We start from the raw sequence: 20,633 nt of genomic DNA on the forward strand, positions 1-20,633 counted from the left end.
AGCTCTGGGTGCTGCACGTTACCGAAGTGGTATTGTAGCAGAAGGAGATAGATGAAAGTAAGTTTGGTGTCGTCTGTAAGCAGTGGGGCTATGAATGGATCCATGGATGGCGCAGGTGATAAGATCGTGGCAGCCTAGCTAGCCTAGCCTCCCCCACTTCTGTTAAATAGCCAGGCCCCCATATCAGGTATGGCTACGGCGGCCATTGTACAATCGAATCATCGCAGCAATGTACGTTCCCGGGGTTATCAAAGATGTAGGGAACATTATCATCATCCAGGATGCGAAGACGGTTTCGACAAACTTGCCAGGACAGCACCAATATCGCACGACGATGACCACCAGGACGCATTACTCCTTGCTTCCTTGATCTAGAAGACGGAGTGTGTAGTAGGCCATGAAAAGGAGACATCACAGAGAACGGGCATAGAGATGCTTTCTGCCAATTTGATAACGCATACAAGCTTATTGGCCATCGGCTTTTGGCTTGGCAAAACTCTTGCTATTCTCAATCGACATCATCTCATCATAGTCCGGTCGCGGTATCTCTAAACCTTCCACTGTTCTAGCATATGTGATGCCGCCCAGGCGAGAGATTGGACGCAGGACGTTGGGATCCATGAGGTTTCGATCTTCATTGATTGCATCCTCTCGTGCCCAAAATTTTATACCCTCTAGCATTAGGAGAACGCCCGTCTTCTTGCCCGGTGTGGCTCGACTCTCAAACTCTTCTGTCTTGTAAAGCTTGGCCTCAATGGAAAAGATGGCTTCTTTGACTCGGGAGGCTTTGATATGGGTACATGGTGCTGGGGTAAGGCCTGTCAAGGCCCACTCCGATGTTCCGTATGGAGCGTTGACGCTGCATGCATTTGCAGCCTCGACGTAATGCTCTGAAATGATGTTGATGCACACTGTCAGGCATTGTCAGCATTTGTTACTTGGACTATTCAATTTGTGAGCGATACCTTCCTGCGTCTCTACAACATTCTTTAGACTATCCTTCGCTCTGTCCATGCCGCCAGCAACGCCTATTATGAACATCGGAGGGTCGTGGTTCACCATGTTAAAATATGAGTATGGAGCCAGGTTTATGCTCTCGCCTGTCATCAAGTATCAATTTCAATTACATGAAGAAACGGTTGCATGCTAGTACACACCATCTTTCGAGCGAGTGCTCAAGAAGCCGATTGGGCGGGGTACAATGGCACTGATCAAAAGTTTATAATTGAATGTCGCAGGACGTCCCTCCTGGTATGGATCGATCTCAATGTGATTCTTCTCAAGGGATCGGCCTCCGTCATTTGCCCCACCACCAAGCTTCCAGTCGGGATCGCGAGTCTTTGTGTATTTCCACTCCAGGGACTCGTCCCATTTCGGTCGCGAAGCCTCGACTCCTTTGAAATCCGGATGAGGATTTCGTTTGATAAATTTCTCAGCGTCGGCCATGACTTGGTTTCCTGCATCGGAACTAGCTTTCAATTTCTTTTCGTATTCGGCCATTACTTCAGCTCGAGATGACATCGTGGGCAAGAGACAGTATGTCGGCTTTCTATGAGAGCTTATAATATGGAGAGGAAGGAAAGAAAGTAAAGTCGCAGATATCCGTCGGCTATTGACGGACCGTAAGGCGGAAGACGTGTCGGGAGACAGACGAGCGCGTTCGCCCGTCGGCTAGCTGCCCTAGCCTAGCATTCAAGATGATATCATGCTATCATTTCCTTGTGTAATTACTATAAGATAGGTGTCTCATTGAATGCTTATCACTATAGATATTATTATAGTCAATAAAATGGTTATACAGAAGATGATCTATGGTACTAACTCGTAAGAATATATCATAAACTTATCCATGTGGTTTAGCTATAGTCAAATGAAAAGAAAGAGTACAGTTTGATTTGAGATCATATTGCTCAAGAAGACATATTTCATGATGATATCTACTGGTTTTATGAAAATAATGGATTATCTGTCTTATGGTAATCTAGGTACGGGATTCATAGTGTGACATCTCGTTTGGACAAGCAACGAACACCACGTGGGCAGACTCCTAAGTGCATCATCTCTCTTTGTTGTTTCGACTAGCCGTCTCAGACATCGATGAGTCGTAATTATGTGTCAGTTTCATTCACTCCATATCTCACCTTCAACGTCATCTCCTACTCCGAACTTCAATGTCACTGTGTCACTGTGTCGCCGACCTCACTCTCTCGGGAACTACAAGCGTAGTAGATCGTTTTACATTTGCTACTCCCAACCTCGCACTACCTCTTCTTCCGACCACCGCGACAGCGACCAGGTGTTTCAGCGCTCGTCATCAGCATGTTTCACATCGCAGTCCATCCAGTAGAGGTCATTCTCGGCCAGTATTTTGTCGCACTGTTCCTCTTTCATCATCGTACGATCAGCGGATGGTAGTCAGTGACATTAACAAACGTCAATCATTCACTGATTGCTGTTCGTTCCACCACCCTCATGTTCATGGCCCTCCCCCACAAGTAGCTCTTCCTTGCGCCGTCTTTACGAGGGATGTCAAACGGTAGCTGCTGAAGGTCATACCTCGGTCCCCAGACTTGACGGCTCGTAAATGCAGCACCAGCTCATCTGCACTTTTTGGAATGCAAAACACTGAAGTTTATGGCATGCTCAGCCCACCGAATCCTATGCGATGGTACGTATATCGCACTGTCTGGAATCTCTATATCTTGGAGGTTGGTACGTTGAGACGTCAAGCTAAGCTTGGAGATATAGGTCGTTGGCTGTGCTCGTGATCAGGAGCTGAAGCAGTTATGATAATAATCGACTGCACGTTCGACTACGTACGGGCAGACCGCGCACCATGTATAAATTGGCTGCTCCACCAGATCCCCATGGGTTGCGCTCGGGCGTTCCGGAGATGGATGAGTGACATTCGTGAGACATCTTAGCGGTAACTTCACAATGCCGGGTTCAACAACTGCCGCGAGTCCTGTCAAGGGCACACTTCTTTTGAAACCGTATCCCCGGTTAGTTCACATTGTAGGCCAGCCCAGAAGTAACATTATTCTCCCACCTCGCTTCTTGCTTCGTATGAAGTATTAGTAAGGGAACACCGTCTGGTCCCAGGACCCAGTCTCTGCCAGAACTACGCCTACAATTCTCATGTAGAAGGTGGTTTGGTACATCAATTGCTGAAGCCTCTTAGCACCATGGTGCGACATCATCGGAGGCGATTCTTCGAACTTGCGATTTGCAGCATACTGCTCTCTGCTGTTGCAAGAGCACAACATAATGAGAATGGGACCGATCCTGTTGGGGACATGTGCTCCCGGTGGTATCAGGCCTGTAAGTCATGTACATCTAATGATATACTTGATAAATTGTTGACACTTGCGTAGCCACGCTGATGGGTAAAATACTCTATATGACTGGTGGCATCGAGACGTTCCAAAAAGGTCATAAGAGCAGTAGCAATATATCTCTTGGCATCAGTAAGTGCATCTCTATGGGTATTTCAAAGGGCGATGCTGAGCTCTTTCAGACCCTACGGTAATCACGGTCCAGATGGGTGAGTCCTGGGACTGGAAACCGGACGGCGGGATTCCTATTCTAAGTCATGCTAAGGAGTACATCGGGAGCAGTAGGATCCTCCCACCATCACTGATGCGTGGTGCTTTTTTTCAAGGAGATGCTAGCGACGATCGCCTCTATGCTTTCGGTGGTACGGCCTACTACGGTAACACCAGCTTCCCGGGATGGGTTGATATGCCCGATGCACCACCACTATGGGTTTTCAACACCCACAACAACACTTGGATTGAGCAGAATACCAGTATTCCTTTGCAGAGGCCGAACAATGGAGCTGCGGCGGATGCGCTTGAAGCAGGCCTATCGTTTTACCTGAACGGGCAATCGGATAACACTACTCAATCCAAGAACACCCCGAATCGAAATGGCACTTCCATTATGGACGGCCTCTTGGTATTCGATCATCGGAATATGTCATCGGTGAGGAACGTTTCCACCGAATTTGAGGGTGGCAGGTTTCCCAGGATTGGAGGGACGATGAACTACATCTCACGTTTCGGACATGAGGGTATCCTAGTGTCGCTCGGTGGATTGTGGGCAAACAAGACGGCGAAACCAACTCTGGAGATGGTCGGTTGATTGAGAAGTTGTTCTCGATGCCCGAAGCTAACAAAGTAAAGGTCGAATTCTCCAAAGTCGATATATTCGATGTCGCCGCTCTGAAAAGGAATGACGGATCCAAGTACTCGTACACACAGGGCACTACTGGTGATGCTCCCTCGCCCAGGGTCGATTTCTGTACCGTCTTGCAGTCCGCAGCAGACTTATCGAGCCATAACCTGTAGGTGGCCATTCCTCTGTTGCGCCTCTCATCGCTGACTATATAGTTACGTCTATGGTGGCCGCGACGCATACTCAGACGTCATCTACGACGATATACGGGTACTTTCTTTACCTTCGTTCACGTGGACCATTATCTACAACGGCAAATCCCCTCGTTGGGGCCACGCGTGTCATACAATCCCCGGAACGCGACAAATGATCACCGCCGGGGGCAGTCTCGCGGCGCCAAACATCACCTCGAGCTGTGATTGGGAGGACAAAGGTGTGGCCATCTATGACCTGAGTCTAGGTGGGCTTGGTGGCTGGGGTATGATAAAGCTCATAATTTGTGGAGATCTGGAATGTCTACTGACTCTTTTGAAGGGAGTGTATACCACAGCGAGCCGCGGCCCTATGAAGTTACTAAGAGTATGCTTCGTCGCATTGGCGGAACACCACAGGGCGGAGCGATGATGAAAGCGCCTGAGAACGGATACGAGTCCTCGCAGCTTGCCGGCGTCATGCGCTTGAAGGGACCGACTCAAAGCGGAGATTCATCCACGATATCAAAAGGAGTAATGGCAGGCGCAATCATCGGGTCAGTCGTAGGTGTCATCCTTATCGGGTTGGGGGTACTATTCCTCTTGTTTGGGAAAAGGCTCCTAAAAAAGACAACAAACGAGGACAGACCAAATACTGAGATTGGCGAGACGATAATATACAAGTATGAGAAAGAGGAGAAAGGCATAGAGCTCGCGGTGCCACCGCCTCCTGTCGAATTGCCGGTCACAGAGAAGGCTGTGGAGGCCATGACAAGCATACATTCCACGACACAGCGGCATGGTTATGAAGACGAAGAGAGAGGCCAGACGACTCCTGGGGGCGCAGAATCCATGCTGGACACGTGGAATCACGACGAAAAGTCATGGCTTTCCTTACCATAGTATATAGATATGAAACATTGCTACTTCTTCAAAACTGATTACGACTACGTATGAGGGTAGAGAGACTTACCGTTCCAGGCCATCCTTCCCGTTGGATGTGCAGTTTGATAGGATCTGTCTGAACTGGGACGCCTGGCAGACCATGGCGGAGAAGTCCGCATGCAGTCGCTGGACGTGTTTCAGTTCCTCGAAGCAGCATTACCCATGTGTGAGATGAAGACCTGATGCATGACGAGCCATCAGTCCTCGATTGGCTCTGTAAATACATTCTATGGCTATAGACAGCATGATACATAGTCAACAAAGAAGTGTAAGGCGCGTGGCCAGTGGGGCCAAGGACTGACTGCAGGACGCTGGCAAAGTGGTTGAGATATTGAGAAGCCGAAGCCAAGGAGAGAGAGGGGGGGGAGGGGGTAAGAGAGAAAAGCCGCGCAATGGAAGTGAAATGTGGGGAGAGGGGGCCGCAGAGTGGCTATTGCAGTGTTGACCCCCTGACAAGTCTGTTGCACTTAAGCTCGAGGTTGCCGCCAAGCCGAAGAGAGACCGCTGCTAAATTAGCGCCATCGCCATTCATCGCCATCTCCATCTTCCATCCCGGGTCGGTCGCCATCTTCAGCTCAGCGGCTACGTTGCATTCCTCAGGCACAGAATGCTCATACACTCAACACTCAACACCCAATATTGTCACCGTCACTGACCACGTCAACCTCAGGTCTATCCTGTGTCGCTGTGTCCTTGTGGTCTTCTAAACCCTTGCCCTCACCGCCGCTCTCTGTCGTCTCTCGCGTTGCTGCATACTGTCGCTCGTTGTTCGCTACCGTCGTCGCATCTTTCTCAACATCCATCTTGAACCGTCACTGCCTGTATCCTGCGCTTCGAGCAACAGGAACAGCATCTTCACACTTGTCTATTCGCCCTTCTCCGTCTTTACCGTCTGCGCGTGCTGCTGGTTCCGTTCGCGCAGATCTGGACTCGCAACAACAGTGTTGGGCTACAGGACACACTGTCCTCAGCCTTCTTGATCGTCAGGCCTCCTACAATACCTGCCTGAGAGGCTCATCGAGATTTTTTGGACACGATGGAAGAACTAGACGACAAGTACGCCAATCCGCATACGCCGATTTCAGCACTATGGCTGACCGCGCTCTTGTGTAACTTGTAATACTGACCGTCGGTACAGATACATAGGCCTGGCACTGGCCATACTAGGCACTGTCTGCATAGGTAAGCACATCACTCCAATTTTCACAGCATGCAATGTCCCGGCTAATGATGTAACTATTAGGAGCGAGTTTCGTCATAACGAAGAAAGGCTTGATGCAAGCGTCAGAGAGACATGGCTTCGAAGGAGACGGTTTCACATACTTGAAGAATGCAACGTGGTGGGGAGGAATAATAACAAGTCAGTCGACCGTCTTCGATATCCCGAGACCAAGCTGACTTGCGTAGTGGTCGTTGGAGAAATCGGTAATTTTGCAGCATATGCGTATGCTCCCGCCATATTGGTCACACCTTTGGGAGCACTGAGTGTCCTAATCGGGTCAGTCTTCACGAGCTGTCCTACTTCAAGTACCCTCTGACCGTCTCGTAGCGCTATCCTCGGTTCATATTTTCTGGGCGAACGACTTGGAATACTCGGGAAAATCGGTTGCGCCATCTGTCTGTTGGGTTCTTTGATAATTGTCCTACATGCGCCCCCAGATAAGGACATACAACGAATTGACGAGATGCTACAATATGCACTTCATCCACGTAAGTCGTTCCACAATCAGCTTGTAGGGTCGATGCTCACTGGATTAGTATTCGTAATATATTGCCTAATTGTCGCAGTCTTCTCTGTGTTCATGATATACAAAGTCGCCCCGAAATATGGACGTACAAACCCTATGATATACCTCTCGATATGCTCGACAACAGGATCGATATCTGTCATGGCGATTAAAGGCTTCGGGATCGCGCTCAAGCTCACGTTCGCGGGTAAGAATCAATTTGTATACCCATCGACATACATATTTTTGATCGTCGTGGTTGTTTGCATCCTTACACAAATGAACTACTTCAACAAAGCTCTTAGCCAATTCTCGACATCAATGTAGGTCCCACGGCATGTCTATTTCTTCGCAAAGCTTACCAAGCCGTCAGAGTCAATCCCCTCTACTACGTAACGTTCACGACTTGTACTCTCCTTGCCTCGTTCCTCCTCTTCCGCGGCTTCAACACCACCTCTGCCGTCGACATCATTTCACTCCTCTGCGGCTTTCTGATCATCTTCTCTGGTGTCTACCTTCTGAACCTCTCCCGTGAGGACCCCGACGGCAAGAGTAAACTCGCAAATAAATTCTCTGACGGCATTCCAACGGACGGAATTGCATCTGTCGGTACGCGGCGCAGTCTACAGGCGCGCAGGAGTAGTGTCGAAGCCGGCTATGCCCGCGGCAGCTTCGGCGACCGCGACGCACTGATGCACGGCTACGATGAAGAAAACCAATTCGGACTCGGTGAGCTAGCCGAGGACAGCGAGGACGACAGCAGTGGTCACCGCAAGCGAACGAGCTTCGACGAGACGGAAGCGAATCCGCGGAAGAGCACGCAGACGCGTACATCGAGCGCTAAAGGTGTGCGAACTAGTCTTAATGTCCGCGGGAAGAGTGTTGATCGGTGATTTCTAGGCGATGCGTGGGCAGAATGGTAGAATGTCGAAGTTCGGCTTGATTCGCGAGTACATATATCTCGCGAAAATCAACGACACATCGGCACATCAGCTTTCACCCACCTGCACAAACGGCGTAAAGGGCGTTATCGGGACGACTAGACCTCAAGCGTACAGCGGCGTACGGAAACAACAGGGACTTAGAGAGCATTTTTTTCAGTATTCATGTCTATATCATTGCACACGCATTGTGTTCCGCGAACACACGCGCCCGGAGTTAATACAGGTGGTGGCACAAGGGTGTACTTTGGATAGAGGTTAGAGGATGGCATCGGGAACGGCTGTGTCACGATACGGAGATCATGTGGCATGAACAAAAGTAGTTATATGAGAGTATATCCATGTCTCCAAAGGTGCAAACCTCTTGGAAACCACATTGCCAAAGCAGAATAATGTGCATAGGACGTGATTCAACGAGTTAGAGGCGCGGAATCTCTCTGCTTACAGAAGGTTATGATGGTATTACTGACGAATCTACTGCACCAAGACGCGAAACAATAGTGGTCAATTATGATAGCAACCGCAAACTAAGGGCACCAACCTACCTTATAGCACTGACAGAGCCTGCATATAGTCTTCCTGCAAAACCTGTCATATGCAACAACTCCTCTCAGTACGCATATCGAAATATACCGCACACCTCTTCCATTGCCGTGCACCACAGACAAAACACTCCAATACCTAATTAGCTTCAGTAGGCTGCTTGCTGCTCTTTAAGACCGTGCCTGCCTGCCTTTCTCCATACCCTATCTTTAGGTGGAACGGACGCCCAGAGCTGATCCTTATGGTAGAAGTATATGATTTGTTTTTTTAGGACTTGGATGGCATCATGCAAGAAGCACTGGCCTTTGTCTGTCTGTCTGTCGTCTGTCGTCTCGAGAAAAGGACCTCCCATGAGAGACGTTACCCCGGAAGGAGGAAGCAGGCAGTTTTGGTAGACGACGAATGTCTGGCATATTTGTGACTCCTTTGAACTTACTGAACAATGCCGTCCAAGTATAGACAGAAGTACCCACTCCGTCATTCTCAAGGAAACAATGTCTATCGCTGCATCGTCCATGAAGCTGAACAACGTTAGTGGCGAACCTCTAGGCATTGCGTATTCGCCATCGATGGTATAAGATTACTCCAAATTCTTGCTTGGACAGAGGTCTCAATACACGCTTGATCATAATAAGAGAAATCTCGAGCACTTCAGAACCTAAAACGGTTGTGTGAATATTCGCCAGTCAACATCGCACCTCTTTCCAGCCATCACATCTGACATGCCAGTTAAACTTCGAAAAGCAAGCAGAGCAACTGAATTTAGCACTATGGCCCCATTCAATGGCAGAATTACGTCTCCTCACCGCCCGTCCAACGACGATTCTGAAACACTCACGCACTGGGATGACGACTTGAACAGCCCTCCCGCAGAAGAACATGTTGGACCTCAGAGGAGAATCGCAGAGAACAGTATCGCCGATGTCCATTTCCAAAAATTGCCCGTCACCAAAAACGAGCAGCGTAAGAAATATACAGGGAATATCCGCAAGCTGTTGAGCACCGCCAGCACATTGAGACGAGAGTTGCCGAGCTCGATGAATAGACCACTGAACTCGGAAGCCACGATAGCGGACTGGAGCACGAAGCTGGGTTTCTGGAAGAACGAGGTGATACATCTCAAGAATAGAAACACGAAACTCGCCAAAAAGCTCGCAATATCGGAGGCCAAGTACGGGGAAATGTCCGTCAGCCTGAAAAAACGACTGAGTCAAACAAAGAAGGATCTTGAACAGCTGAAAGAGGCTCATGAACAGGCAGAGGACACGCTGCAACAGGAATATCTGCTCAAGCGGGGATCCGAAAACGCCGTACTTGAAAGTTTGCACTCGAAATCAATGTACCGTGTAGAGCAGGCACATACACAGGAACGCAAGCGTCTGACGGACAAGCTGGAGACCCTGCAGGACAAGCTGGAGAGCTTGCAGGACAAGCTGGGGACCCTGCAGGACAAGGCCATGTACCAGTTGCTTCACACTGCTTTCAAGGCACTAGGCCTGACCGTTCTCATGCTTTTCCTCTTTGTTCCCGTTTGCGTGTTTCTATCCCTATACTAAAGTCTGAGTAGGCTTAGTACTGCTAGGTAGGGCCTGTGTACTCGTATTTGTCTTTACTCATCGTTTGTTTTTATCTTTGTATAGTATTGTCTTTTGACGTAGCTTGTTACACTTAATCTCACGCTACCTTCTTATACGTGAAGACGGACTTCATGAAAGAGGCTGAAAATCTGAGTGTCGAGCGATGATCGAACGAGCGACTGTAGAAGGACTAGATTGTTGTAAGAGAGTCAACATGTAACATGTTCAGTTATCCAAAGCTTGAGGATTAGCAGGCGAACGCAGCAAAGTTCAAGTCCAGGTATAACCTCAGGGGACGGCAGAACAGGTGTCCCCTTGCGTGGCCCGAGTAGGCTTCCAGCCGTAAGTCCCGAGTCTAGGGCATTATGCCCCTTGCTCGTAGGCGTTATATTACCTTTCCATCTAGATCTTAACGCAGTTGTCTGGTCTGGTGAGTACCGACCATCCTTCACGTCGTCCGCTGCTGTACGAAGCGCTTATTGATCTGGTACAGTGAGATCTAAATAAGATTATCCAAGGCCATGTGCCGAGCGTTCGGAACACATTCCTTAGTGTTCATCCAAGGATCGGCATTAGTTGCTCCGGCCCGGCTTACCCTACGGTTACACTGCATACACATCGGGCCGCACTCACGGCTCCATCCCTTAGCGTTAGTTCTCATCACTCATCATCATACATTGATCTTTTTTTGTATCTTACGTTATTATCTGCCCAGCTCTTTCTCCAACTCCACGATGAAGAGACGAAGTTTGCTGTCCTGGTACAGTAGATGTGGGACGGGAGTCTTTACTGGATATAGCTAGCGTTCCGAGGTGCCGAGGCATCTGAGCTGGGAGCGGCTCAATTGTTGCTCCGACTCCTTGACACATTCTTCTCCTGATTTGTATTGTAAAAGCATCTTTTCGTCCGCTATGCATCGGGTCGGTGGATAGTTTCCCTTCAGAAGTTCTTTTATATAGACTTGCGCTCATTTCTCAACTGTCATATCATATACATTCTACATTACACAAACAGGAGGACATCTCTTTCCTTTTCATTCGCCATCATGTCGTCTCTATCTTCCCCTCTAACGCTTCCGAGCGGTCTCGTACTTCCAAACCGGCTGTCCAAGGTATGTTACAGGTTGCTGAGCATGCACCTTACATCGTCTAACATCTCCAGGCCGCCATGGCCGAAGACCTCGCCGAATCGGGCGCCCACCCAGGTACCGCCCTCAACACCGTGTACAACAAATGGGCGACCGGAAACTGGGGCATGCTCCTGACCGGAAACGTAATGGTCGACAGCTCACACCGGGGCTCCCCAAGCGACGTCGCGCTCCCATCCTCAATCGCCACCTCGAGCCCCTCCGCGCCCTCTGATCGCGCCACTGCCCTCGCACTCTGGACCGCCTGGGCAAACGCAATCCAATCCAATGGCACGCCCGCAGTCATGCAAGTCAACCACCCGGGCCGCCAATGTCCACGCAACCTACGCAAAGGCGCCGCCCTCGCTCCGTCCGCGATCCCGCTACAGCTCGGCACGGGGCTGTTCGCGCGCTTCATCAGCTGGGTTGTGTTCGGGTCGCCACGCGAGATGTCCAAAGATGACATCCAGCACGTGGTAGCCGAGTTTGCGGAGACGGCGAGGCTGGCGAGTGACGCGGGGTTCAAGGGTGTGGAACTGCATGCCGCGCACGGCTACCTCCTTGCGCAGTTTCTCAGCGAGAGGAGTAATCAGCGTACAGACGAGTATGGCGGCAGCGCGGTGAATCGGGCGCGGTTGCTGCGTGAGGTCGTAGCAGCAGTGCGCAGCGCCGTGCCGAAGGAATTCGCCGTGGGTATCAAACTGAACAGCGTGGACTTCCAAGCAAAAAGCGGTCTCTCGGACGTATTAGCACAGATCGGGAGCATCGTCGACGCAGGGGGCGTAGACTTCCTAGAAATCAGCGGCGGCACCTACGAGAATCCCGAGGTATGGTTATTATGCCCCTGACCAACAGCTCTCCACCATACTATGAGAAGAGTGCATTGGAAGAGATTATCAGAAAAAAAGATTTAACGTCAAACAGATGGCCGGCCCCGAATACTCAGATAAGCCCAGCGAGTCCGAGAAATCCGCGCTCAAGCAATCGCCCACTACCCAACTCCCCGTCAGCTCACGCACCGCCGCTCGCGAGGCCTTCTTCATCGACTTTGCACGCGACGTCCGTGCCGCCTATCCCTCGCTTCCGCTCATGGTGACTGGGGGCTTCCGCACACGTGCCGGGATGGCTGCTGCGTTGGAGAGCAATGCGTGCGACATCGTGGGCGTTGGACGGCCGGCGTGTGTGACGCCGGAGCTGCCGCGGGAGATCGTTTTTAACGAAGGTGTTGGCGATGAGAAGGCCGTGTTGCCGATGAAGGAAGTGCGTGTGCCGTGGGTGGCGCAGATGCTGGTGAGGTGGGTCGGAAAAGGAGTGGGAGCGGGGATCATGACAAAGGCATATCAGGATAGCATTAAGGCGTTGGTCAAGGCTGCGTAGGACGCGATAAAATGGTATGGTGGAACTAATTTTTGGAGCTGGGATGTATTGTAGAGGATAGATTTGTGTGTTGCTGCTTGTAAGATATCACATAAATACCCCTGAGTTTTCGTAATTCATTCCACCCTCACGACTTTAACGCAGGGATGTAAGAACAGTGGTCTGTGTTATTTGCTGAATAGAGTCATTCATTTCCTGTTTTAGTCTACATCTATCTATGATCTTCATATGTGGTCACTAGCGACGAGGGTATCTGCCGCTCTGCTACTACCAGGTCAAATCTACCAATCCACCCTCATACCTACCTACCCTTTAGAATTCTATTAAAAGACACTTTGACCCACTTCGTCACTCACCCAAGTCTCTCCCCCGATTGCAGCGTAGAAATTAAACAAAAGTCCAATTCAGACACCATGGTTACACAGACAATCAGCCTCAACCCACAAATCAAGCGTCCAATGCAGAAAATTATATTGAAGCAAACAACATCCGAATATTGTCCCCCCCTGTAAATTATACCCAAAACCCAACAACAAAGCCTAATATGTACCACAACTCAGCATCCGAGGCAAGGATATCCCATGCCCAAAGAAGATCGCACCTATATACTTCAGATGTCAACATTACATTACATCCCTCCACATCCCTGCCCACGCAGTTCGAGCAGAAACACAAAAACACAAAAACAAACGAACCCTAGCACCATACAATCCAATCATTCTACAACTACAACAACAACAAGCCTACCGGCCGTGCTTTTCCACCATCACAATCAAAAATTCTCCATTCTTGTACCACCATCTCCCACTTCCCCGCTTTGCTCCGTATAACACACTGCATATGCGCTACGTCAGGACATATAATTACATCTATATAAACCCCTCTCCCTCTCCGCCCCTTCTCCCTCTCTCCGCCCTTTTTTTCTCCAACTCTACTTACTCTCTCACCCACATCACGCAACCTTGATCTCTAAACCCACACCACTCGGTATCTCACCTCCAAATCCTCACGCCACAGAGCACAACCCCCCCCCCGAAAAAAAGTAAACACCCCCTTCCTCCCTCTCCATAGCCCAGACTAACAAGATTCCTCAGACGCTCAAAAATGCATCTCACAATCCCCACCCTCACCACTCTCGTGACCCTCGCCACTCTTACAGCAGCTGGCCCCATTGGCTACGCCGGCTGTCAATCCGGCTGTGCCGTCGTTGCAAAGGCGTGTTTCGCAGCTGCGTTCACGCCTTGGGGCGTATTCACGACTGTGGGTTGTATGCCGGCGTATGGGGTCTGTCAGGCGACGTGTGCGGCTGTGCTTGTTGCGCCGACGCCTTAGGGATGGGATGGGATGGGATGGACTATACTGGGTTGAGTGAACATGGGGGAGGAAGGTGCGGACAGGAAGTTAAGGGAGGATGTTGACTTGAGAGCGGTACTGAGATAGGGATGTCCCATGGATCTATTGGGACTCGTGTTAAGTGTGCCATAACGAGACGATGCCGATAGAATCGTTGAAAATATAACTCAATGGCATGTCATGTCCCATTCCGTGCATCAAAGCTGAATACCCAAAAACCGCGGTGTCTTATTCAGCTTCCAGCCTCATTATACACCCGTCTGACTGTGGTCTTACGCAATATGTAGCTTCAATACTATTATCAATTATTTGTAAGTAAAAACTGATAAGTCAGCGAAGGACACTGTATCCTGAGTCAATCTTTTCCTGCACCCTCCACATATCAATTCTCAAACACTGCCTTGTATGCAACAGGGTCATGTCCCAGTAGCTCCAACTCAATCGGGCCCATCTTGTCTTCATACATGACTTTACCCTGGGCGGCCGTGTCTTTGCCCTGATACACCCATCTGATATGACCAGACGCAGGTGCCAGGCCGTTGGTCCGGCCATCAGTCGCTCCGTCGGTATGACCATTAGTATGGCTGCTTCCATTACTGGTTCCATTGCTGGCTCCATTCGTGCCATTCACGTTCGGGTCGATTGCAGGTTCGGTCTTCACTTCTCCATGATCTCGATTCTCATTGCGCAGCACCCATTCAGACAAACCAGCAGGAGCATATCTCCCCTTGTCCTCCCAGCCCTTCCCACCAAGATCGATACGCACTCTCACGGAGGCGTGCACGTACTCGTTCGTATTCTCCAGGGGCTCCTTGTATTTCGTACCCTTGAACGGATCTTCCCCATGGAAAATGTGGGGAGTGCGATTCTTTTTGCCTCCCAAACTGGTCGGAAACTTGCAGCTCTGGTAAATCTTGCCCAACGCCCACCCACGCTTCTCTTTCAGACCCTGAGATTGGACAAGGGCGTCGAATTGGTCGTTGGCACGGACTTGAGTTGAAATGTAGCCTGGTTTGAAATCGATCCATGGCGAAAGCTGGTCCATCATCCAGGCAAGGGTGATGTCTGCCATAGCTGTATCATCATAGGAACCCCCGACGTTTGAGTGCACACCGGGGAACCAGACTTGCTTCAGATTTGTGTTGTTTCCGGGAGGGTTGGACCACATTGTTGGAGCATAGGCGGCGCGTTGCTCATCGAGAGCGAGCGCATGGAAGGCATTATGGATATAGCTGTCGATACTAGTGTCGGTAAACTTGTATTCTTTCACAAAGTCAGGAAAGCCGACTTTCTGTAAGAGAGGAGTCGTAGGGATGCCAAGTGCACCGACCGTATCCCACACGCCGATTGCAGTGATATCGACTTCTTGCGTCAGTTTCCTCTGTCACAAGTCAGCTTCGAGAGTGGTCTGCGGACAATGTTGGAGGAGACTGACCTCAAGCAGCGCAGTTCGGTACGCGTCGATGTACTCTGCTCCTTGATCTGCCACGGCTTTGAGCTCAAAACCTGTGATAAACTTCATTGCAGATGGTTTATATCCTTTCACACCAGCATGCTCCCAATCGAGGAATATGTCATAAAAGTACGGCAGTGCCTCCTTCTCCAAGAGACCGAACCCCCCAATCAAGCCGGCGATGCTCCTTGCCGTGAATGCTCCTCGAGAGAAGCCCACGAGGAATATTTCATCGCCATCAGTGTAGTTATGGGCAAGGAAACTATAGGCTTCGCGGACGTTCTCGGAGAGACCAGCGCCAGTTGAACCACCAAGAACCTGCTCGCTCAACGCCATGCCCGTGCCAACACCGGCTTGATAGTAGACGATCTGCGGATGACCTTTCGAATCTTCTGCTAGAACGGCATGTCCGATTCTGGTAACATTTGACGGAACCTGTCGCTTCTCGCCCGCGTCACTGCTCTATGAGAAGTCAGCATGTAGCATACGATACGCATCTTCGAAGCCCATCACCATCCATGTTCCATCACAGCAAATAATCAATTTCTTGGGTTTCCGAATCTTTGAATGGCCCATGTTGATGGCTGAATCGGCTAGATTCGCCATTGTAGAAGACTCAGAGATATTTTCTACACTTTTCAAGAGCCAAGCATCCGTCAACTCTTTTCTTTCCCCTCAGGAAGAGGCTGCACAGATGTCTGATATGTAATTCCCTGCTTAAGGCTCGAGGTAATGCGATACAAGTGTTGCAATCTCACGATATCAATTGAATGCCTTCTTCCAGGCAACACTGACACACCGAGAGCGTCAGCACGAACAAATGGCCCCTCTATCCCGGATTCGCAGTCTTTAAAGCGGCCAGCAGCAGGGGAGGGACAAAGCCTATGCACGAGCTTGGGAACACACAAAGCTTGCGCCGTTCATACGCCACAAAAACTTTCGCCTAGCTTTTTCTTTTTCCTCAGCTGAATGTGCAATGTCGAGCACTACCCGATTGGGACTCGCGGCTGGTAATCCAAGTCAGCATCAGCATCGTACAGCGGTCTGTAATTACGGTGGAGGCGTCCTCTCCTTCAGCTGAAAGGCTCCCATGCTCTCTGCTTATACCTTTGTGGCCACTCACAGTAAGCTTCTGTCCTCGGACCCTACTGGGGTGACCTAAACGCCCGGTAGCCTTTCCCAGGTCTTGTAGGGACTGTGTTTAGATGTGTCTGTCCGATGGTACAGCGGGGTGCAGCTCGTGTATATGCACTGGCTGTTAAGCGAACCCGGGACTAGAAGTCTTTGTCTTGTTCTCTCTTTTGGTCTTTGCTTCAATCAGTAGTATGGGACTCGCCATTCAGAACTAGTCTGGTTCGATATTGCGGTCCAGTTTCCACTCAACTCGAAAGGCATTGGAGAGAAAGTGCGAGGACGATACCAGCGAGAGCTTCATGCAAGGCTGCAGGCGTAATTCACCTGGTACCGTGGCGCTCTCTGTGTCCGGTAGAGAAGCAGCCACGACTTGGCTGCACAACCTCATCGACGCCATCGACTACGGATCTGCATTGGTGCAACCTTCTTCGTTGGGCAGTATGCGAACATGCGATCGCTGATAAACAAAGGAGTGAAAACAATGATGAGTTGTGAACAAAGGGCATGTTGACATTTAGCTTGCAGACTACCACTTGCCGAGCAGGGTCGGCTCGCTAGGGTACCATACTCCATCGCTGGTAGATTGCTACATATCACCCTACAGGCGGAATATCTTCCATACTTGTTACTCTTCCTAATAAGTGCCTCTGTCATTGGCTATATAGGATGAATGCACGCCCACCTGTATTTAATCTTCACTTGGACTGAGCAGGCTTATTCTAGAGCGATGTATAGCTCATCTCTTCATAATACACCGGTAGATTTGTGACTGCCTTCGTAGAGCCTTAGTATTGAACCTCCAGCCAGTATATATGTCCTCGGTCCAACAGCTAATAGAGTGTACTTCATGAACCCGTATACAAGATCATAGTGTACATACTGGGTAGGACGGAAGTTCCGTGTCTTACTCCGCACATCATCGGCTATTCCGACCATCAAACCAGAACATCTTGATATATAGCAATGCCTATGTCTGATTATATTATTATGCCACCGTTTCCCTAGACACGGCTTCCATCACCATGCACATCCTGGGCCTTGCAAACGGCACCCCGGCTGGAAACTCTGAGATACTCCTTAAGGCAGCCCTGTCTGCCGCAACCCAAGCCAGAGAGTCCATCTCGGCATCATGGATCCATCTGCCCTCTCTATCCATTCCTCTTGACGGCGGGCCCCTTCCCGGCGCTCAGGACATATCTCTCGGCGCCAATGCCTCGCTCAAATCATCCACAACCACCAAAGACCCCGCAGCGGATGATCGTCGAGCACTCCTCGACGCAATCCTCGATGCTGACGCCCTGATCTTCTCCACCCCGGTCTACAGCCACACCCCGCGCGGATCATTGAAAGCCATATTCGACACCATTGTAGGTCCATCCACAGATGCTGTATTCGCCGCCCGCTGTCTTGAACGACAGAAAGCCGGCGATCCGCGATTCGAAGACGTGCAAATTGACGGGAGACTATTCAAGCCGCGCGTGGTAGGCTTTATATGCTCAGCAGGCTCAACGACGCCAGACCAAGTCAGCCTAGCGCTGCCAACGCTGCATTTGTGTGTGTATAGCTTCCATGCCAAGGTTGTTGATCAGATGGTTGTGTATGGAGTAGGAGCGCCAGGATTTGTTGTTGCGAAGGTTGGGGGTGCTGAGCTATGTAGGGCGGAAGAGCTGGGGCGTAACATCGCGAGCGAGATTGGGAAAGGGTTCGACGAGGCGAGATATCTGGGGCCGAAAAGTCGAGGGGCATGTCTGTATTGCCATTTGAGTACGATTGAGGTGCTGGATACAGGGGAGAATGAGATTATGTGCGCGACATGTGGAGCGCAGGGGAAGTTGGCCGTTGGAATAGATGGAGTGATTGGACCGATGTGGAAGGAGGATGACCAGGTGTCTTGTATCACGAGAGACGGGAAGCTTCATCACTTGGACGATATCGAGGCTGGTGCAAGTCTCATCAAGCCGCAGCTTGGAGATTCGACGTTTAGAGACGAGGTGCGAAGATGGGTTGATGTTGACTTTCCTGTCGTGGGAGTTCCAAGTCAACAAAGAAGGACGGAAAGTGTAGCGTGAGGACCTGTAGCTAGTACATCAGTCGTTTTTGGTTTTCATGTCATGTTGTTGGACTCATGCATGCGGTGCATGAACATCCATCATGTCCAATGTGTCTGGCACGTAGACCCGAATGCCTGGAGATGTCTGCTATCCACCAGCAATTACAGGCCCACCGCCAATCTTGCCGCTCAAGTTTTCATAGTAAGTGCCGTCCATACCAGCGATTTCTCTCGCCTCTCGGTTAAACGGCCCTTTGAGTGCGCCCTTGAAGTGCTCCATCACATTACTTCTGAAAACCTTCACCGGATCCGTCCCCTCCTGCTCACAGATCCAACTAAGCCAGCGGTGGCCAGTTGTCACATGCGTAATCTCATCATTATGAATGACGTCCAAAACTTCCACGCTCTCCGGATCACCACCTTTTCGAAACTTCTCGATCGTCAATGGATTAATATCAAGGCCTCGTGCCTCGTGCACCAAAGCGATAATACTGATCCTCGCTCGAAGATCATGTGCCGTTGCCGTTGCGCTCTCCCACAACCCGTGATGCACCGGCAACGCACCGAACGAGCTGCCCATTTCCTCCAACCTAGCTCGCAGCAACGAGAAGTGCTTGGCCTCGTCGTTTGCCACCTTCAACCAGTCATAGTAGAACGTCCTTGGTAGCGCTTGCGGAGTAGTGGCCTCAGTCTGGAAGCTGGCAAAGCGCACGCAGATGTCGAGCGCAAGATCGATCGCCCATTGCTCAATGTTCGCAAGCGCGTGCAGTATCGTTATGCGGCTCTTGAGCGTACCGCCTTTGCCGGGGTTGGGCATCTCCCAGGGCTTGACGGCGGTGAGATTGGCGCGTGGAGGCTCGGATGGGGGTGTTATGCCTGCGCCAAGAGGCATGGGGTGCGGCGTCGATTCGCGAGTTGCAAAGTTGGAGAAAAGTGTCGTAGTGAGTTCAATCTTGCGTTCTGGGTCGGGTGTATTGAGGATGTGGACGCACCAGTCGCATAATGTGGCATCGGATCCATGGTCTGAATGTGTTCCTGTTGATATTGATGGTAGTTGCTCTGGTTTAGATCGAGGGCCATGTTTAAACTTGACTTGTTCGCTGACAGGAACAATGCTTGAGAGCGAGACATCTGTTGCATGATTGAAGTCTAGTGTAATCTCGTTGTCTTTTACGAAGACGGGGAAAGTGCATGCCTTTATGCCGTAGCTTGATTTCCCATTCTCGACATTAAAATCATAGGCGTGCCATGGGCATGAAGCTATGTATGAAGAGTCCTCAATGTCGATATGTGCTGACTGCATTGGTCCACCGGCGTGTGGGCATTCTGCTTCCATAGCATAATACGACCATCCACCGACAGAGGAAGAGATCTTGGACACTTTTCCATCCTTCTTGCCATCAGACGGTAGTGTTGGAAGACGAAACAAAACAAGTCTCTTGCCTGAAGATAGATTAATCACATAACGACTATGCGTTAGATTATAGTGGTTTCCTAAAGGCAAAAGGGGCATGGCACATGGCCTTGAAGTTGAGAGATGGCGTGTTGGTGGTGCTACGTGCTTATATATGTGGATCTGCGAAACGTCGCCAGCGTGCTTGCGTGAGAATCGTCAGATAGACCGGTACATGTGATGGCGGACTGGTGAGGAGATGAAGTAGAATTTATCAATCGTTCTGATGCCAATGCAAGAACAGTTTCTATAACTCTTTGAGGCGCTAGAAAATATTGTTATCCTCAGGCATCAGCTCATACGCTATACCTGATTGGGCCTAACTTGATGCTTAGTAGACTTGGGTAGAAAATGGACTTTTCATGTCTTATTTCGACTTCAGTGTTAACAAGTAGTACATTATGCAATGCCTGAGCCTTATTTCTCATGCCACGCTCATGCAACCTATCAATCGTCTTCTATTACGATCGAAGAGGACTTCGAGACCAAGATATAAATTGAACGTCATCAAGCATATATCAAGACAGACCGCAGCTGCCCAGGCCCAGGGTGCAAACACGTCGTCCACTTGTTGGACAATTTCATTC

General features: G+C 50.1%; 8 protein-coding genes across 8 annotated transcripts; 5 read left to right on the forward strand and 3 right to left on the reverse strand.

Moving 5' to 3' along the window:
• Positions 1 to 465: 465 nt before the first annotated feature.
• On the reverse strand, positions 466 to 1,446 carry EJ05DRAFT_493399 (uncharacterized protein; the record flags this gene model as incomplete). The annotated part of the gene is made up of 3 exons (XM_033746112.1): positions 466 to 911; positions 966 to 1,100; positions 1,158 to 1,446. 3 exons carry the CDS (start codon positions 1,444 to 1,446, stop codon positions 466 to 468), a joined length of 870 nt encoding a protein of 289 aa, XP_033599292.1.
• A 2,084-nt stretch (positions 1,447 to 3,530) lies between these two features.
• Positions 3,531 to 4,184, forward strand: EJ05DRAFT_477072 (uncharacterized protein). The gene has a single exon (XM_033744173.1). It carries the CDS (start codon positions 3,541 to 3,543, stop codon positions 4,141 to 4,143), a length of 603 nt encoding a protein of 200 aa, XP_033599293.1. The 5' UTR covers positions 3,531 to 3,540; the 3' UTR covers positions 4,144 to 4,184.
• Positions 4,185 to 6,184: 2,000 nt separating this feature from the next.
• Positions 6,185 to 8,026, forward strand: EJ05DRAFT_45326 (DUF803-domain-containing protein). The gene is made up of 7 exons (XM_033742426.1): positions 6,185 to 6,368; positions 6,451 to 6,494; positions 6,556 to 6,672; positions 6,720 to 6,810; positions 6,862 to 7,022; positions 7,071 to 7,362; positions 7,413 to 8,026. The coding sequence occupies exons 1-7, from the start codon at positions 6,349 to 6,351 to the stop codon at positions 7,930 to 7,932; spliced, it is 1,245 nt and encodes a 414-aa protein (XP_033599294.1). The 5' UTR covers positions 6,185 to 6,348; the 3' UTR covers positions 7,933 to 8,026.
• Positions 8,027 to 9,108: 1,082 nt separating this feature from the next.
• Positions 9,109 to 10,553, forward strand: EJ05DRAFT_477076 (uncharacterized protein). Its single transcript, XM_033744174.1, has one exon. The coding sequence runs from the start codon at positions 9,561 to 9,563 to the stop codon at positions 10,077 to 10,079; it is 519 nt and encodes a 172-aa protein (XP_033599295.1). The 5' UTR covers positions 9,109 to 9,560; the 3' UTR covers positions 10,080 to 10,553.
• Positions 10,554 to 11,024: 471 nt separating this feature from the next.
• On the forward strand, positions 11,025 to 12,616 carry EJ05DRAFT_45419 (FMN-linked oxidoreductase). The gene is made up of 3 exons (XM_033742444.1): positions 11,025 to 11,211; positions 11,262 to 12,053; positions 12,151 to 12,616. Exons 1-3 carry the CDS (start codon positions 11,146 to 11,148, stop codon positions 12,601 to 12,603), a joined length of 1,311 nt encoding a protein of 436 aa, XP_033599296.1. The 5' UTR covers positions 11,025 to 11,145; the 3' UTR covers positions 12,604 to 12,616.
• Positions 12,617 to 14,338: 1,722 nt separating this feature from the next.
• On the reverse strand, positions 14,339 to 15,853 carry EJ05DRAFT_440706 (uncharacterized protein; the record flags this gene model as incomplete). The annotated part of the gene is made up of 2 exons (XM_033741946.1): positions 14,339 to 15,337; positions 15,392 to 15,853. Coding segments are annotated over 2 exons (1,461 nt in total), but the record flags the coding sequence as incomplete, so codon positions are not given.
• Positions 15,854 to 17,128: 1,275 nt separating this feature from the next.
• Positions 17,129 to 18,551, forward strand: EJ05DRAFT_538984 (flavo protein; the record flags this gene model as incomplete). Its single annotated transcript, XM_033749491.1, has 2 exons — positions 17,129 to 18,429; positions 18,528 to 18,551. The coding sequence occupies exons 1-2, from the start codon at positions 17,566 to 17,568 to the stop codon at positions 18,549 to 18,551; spliced, it is 888 nt and encodes a 295-aa protein (XP_033599298.1). The 5' UTR covers positions 17,129 to 17,565.
• A 125-nt stretch (positions 18,552 to 18,676) lies between these two features.
• Positions 18,677 to 20,272, reverse strand: EJ05DRAFT_45426 (rieske [2Fe-2S] domain protein). Its single transcript, XM_033742447.1, has one exon. The coding sequence runs from the start codon at positions 20,104 to 20,106 to the stop codon at positions 18,742 to 18,744; it is 1,365 nt and encodes a 454-aa protein (XP_033599299.1). The 5' UTR covers positions 20,107 to 20,272; the 3' UTR covers positions 18,677 to 18,741.
• Positions 20,273 to 20,633: the final 361 nt, after the last annotated feature.

This window comes from Pseudovirgaria hyperparasitica, assembly GCF_010093815.1.
Source record: "Pseudovirgaria hyperparasitica strain CBS 121739 unplaced genomic scaffold EJ05scaffold_10, whole genome shotgun sequence".
Lineage (NCBI taxonomy): Eukaryota > Fungi > Ascomycota > Dothideomycetes > Acrospermales > Acrospermaceae > Pseudovirgaria > Pseudovirgaria hyperparasitica.